The sequence below is a fragment of the Octopus bimaculoides genome, chromosome 25 (assembly GCF_001194135.2).
Source record: "Octopus bimaculoides isolate UCB-OBI-ISO-001 chromosome 25, ASM119413v2, whole genome shotgun sequence".
Classification (NCBI taxonomy): Eukaryota; Metazoa; Mollusca; class Cephalopoda; order Octopoda; family Octopodidae; genus Octopus; species Octopus bimaculoides.
Window position 1 is genome coordinate 26,426,608 of NC_069005.1, and position 1,624 is coordinate 26,428,231.

At 41.1% G+C, this 1,624-nt stretch overlaps 1 protein-coding gene across 1 annotated transcript in view; it reads left to right on the forward strand.

The window, feature by feature from the left end:
- Positions 1-549: 549 nt before the first annotated feature.
- The window catches only part of LOC106877441 (protein limb expression 1 homolog), a 6,922-nt gene continuing 5,847 nt past the window's right edge, over positions 550-1,624 (forward strand). The window contains exons 1-2 of the mRNA XM_052976628.1: positions 550-571; positions 1,253-1,491. Coding sequence (XP_052832588.1) covers positions 550-571; positions 1,253-1,491 — 261 coding nt within the window. The remainder of the gene's footprint in view (positions 572-1,252; positions 1,492-1,624) is intronic.

Below are 1,624 nucleotides of genomic sequence, written 5' to 3' on the forward strand. Positions count from 1 at the left end.
AAGGGAAAAAAATGTTGGATTAGTAGCCACATAGTCGTGGGTTCAAATCTTACTTCTGTAGCCAATATATTACATGAAATACTGTCATTTTGCTATTAAGAATGTGTGTGTGTGTATACATGTACATATATATACCATGTATACACATACACACACATACATATGTATGTGTGTGTGTGTGTGTGTGTATATATATATAGTGAGAATTTACAAAAAAGCAAAAGACGAAGACGGGTGTGTAAACAACAAACAGATGTATTAGTTTAATGCTCGGGAAGTGAGAAAGTCTTTTACATTTCGAGCCTACGCTCTTCGACAGAAAGGAACACAGAAATAAACAGGGAGAGAAAATAGAAGAAGGTATAGTGGCTAGCGACCTATCATGGTGAATATATATGTATATATATATTCACGCACGCACACATATACATATAAGATAGGACAGAGATCGGGAGGGACAGATCAGATTGTAGGGTGGGGGGATGATATACATGGAATAGTAGAGGTGTTGGTTTTATGAGGGTGGACAGCCCGTAGTGAGTAGGCTTGATGGGTGAGGTGAGGGATAACTGTAAGCACAGAAAGGAGGTGGCTGGAGAAGATAGTGTGAGTGAGGAAGGGAGGATAATGGGAATAAGGGATGGAAAGGGTTCCTATTTGGTGGGGAAGGTGTGTGTGTGTGTGTATGCACAAGCATGGCTGTGTTGTTAAGAAGTTTGTTCAGGTTCCGTCCCACTGCATGGCACCTTGGGCAACTGTCATCTACTACAGCGCCAGGCCAACCAAAGCATTGTCGGTGGATTTGGTAGACGGAAACTGGAAGAAACTCGTCGTATATATATCTTAGCAGACTTTATATCATACTAAAAGTATATATTCCATTGAAAGCCTTCTAAATTGTGGTACTTGTCTTGAGAAAACTTCTTTTAGAGGCATATAGTGTCTGAATAACAGACAGGATGGTCATGGCTAGAATGTCTTTAATCGTAGGCCACCTATTGTATGAGGGTTGACATGAGAGCGAAGTGTAGTCCTAGACACTGTTTCTGAAAAACAGACAGGATGGTCATCCCTGGATTGTCTTTGATCATAGGCTTCCTACCGTATGAGGGTTGACCTGGCAGCTAAGTGTTCTAAGACAGTCTGTCTGAATAACAGACAGGATGGTCATCGCTGGAATGTCTTCAATCATAGATCTGCTACTGTACCAGGGTTGATCTTTGGGCTAAAACAACATTATGAAATTGTTTAGGTTTCCATTCAAATTCATGTGGAAAAAAAAAAGATTCAACGAATCCTTTTCTTTTTTTTCTTCCATTTGTTTTTGCTTTTCGTCGTCCTCCTCGAAAGAACTGCTCCACAAAAGCTGAGGCCCGTCGAAGTGCTGCGAAAATCGCCCTCATGAACTCTGTCTTCAATGAACATCCATCTCGAAAGATTTCTGACGATTTCATTGAGAAAGCTGTTGGTGATGCTTTAGCTGCATTTAAGGTAATTGCTTATTTCTGTCCATCATCATCACCACTATCACCACCATCATCACCATCACCACCATCATCACCATCACCACCATCATCACCATCACCATCATCATCATCACCACCATCATCACCATCACCACCAT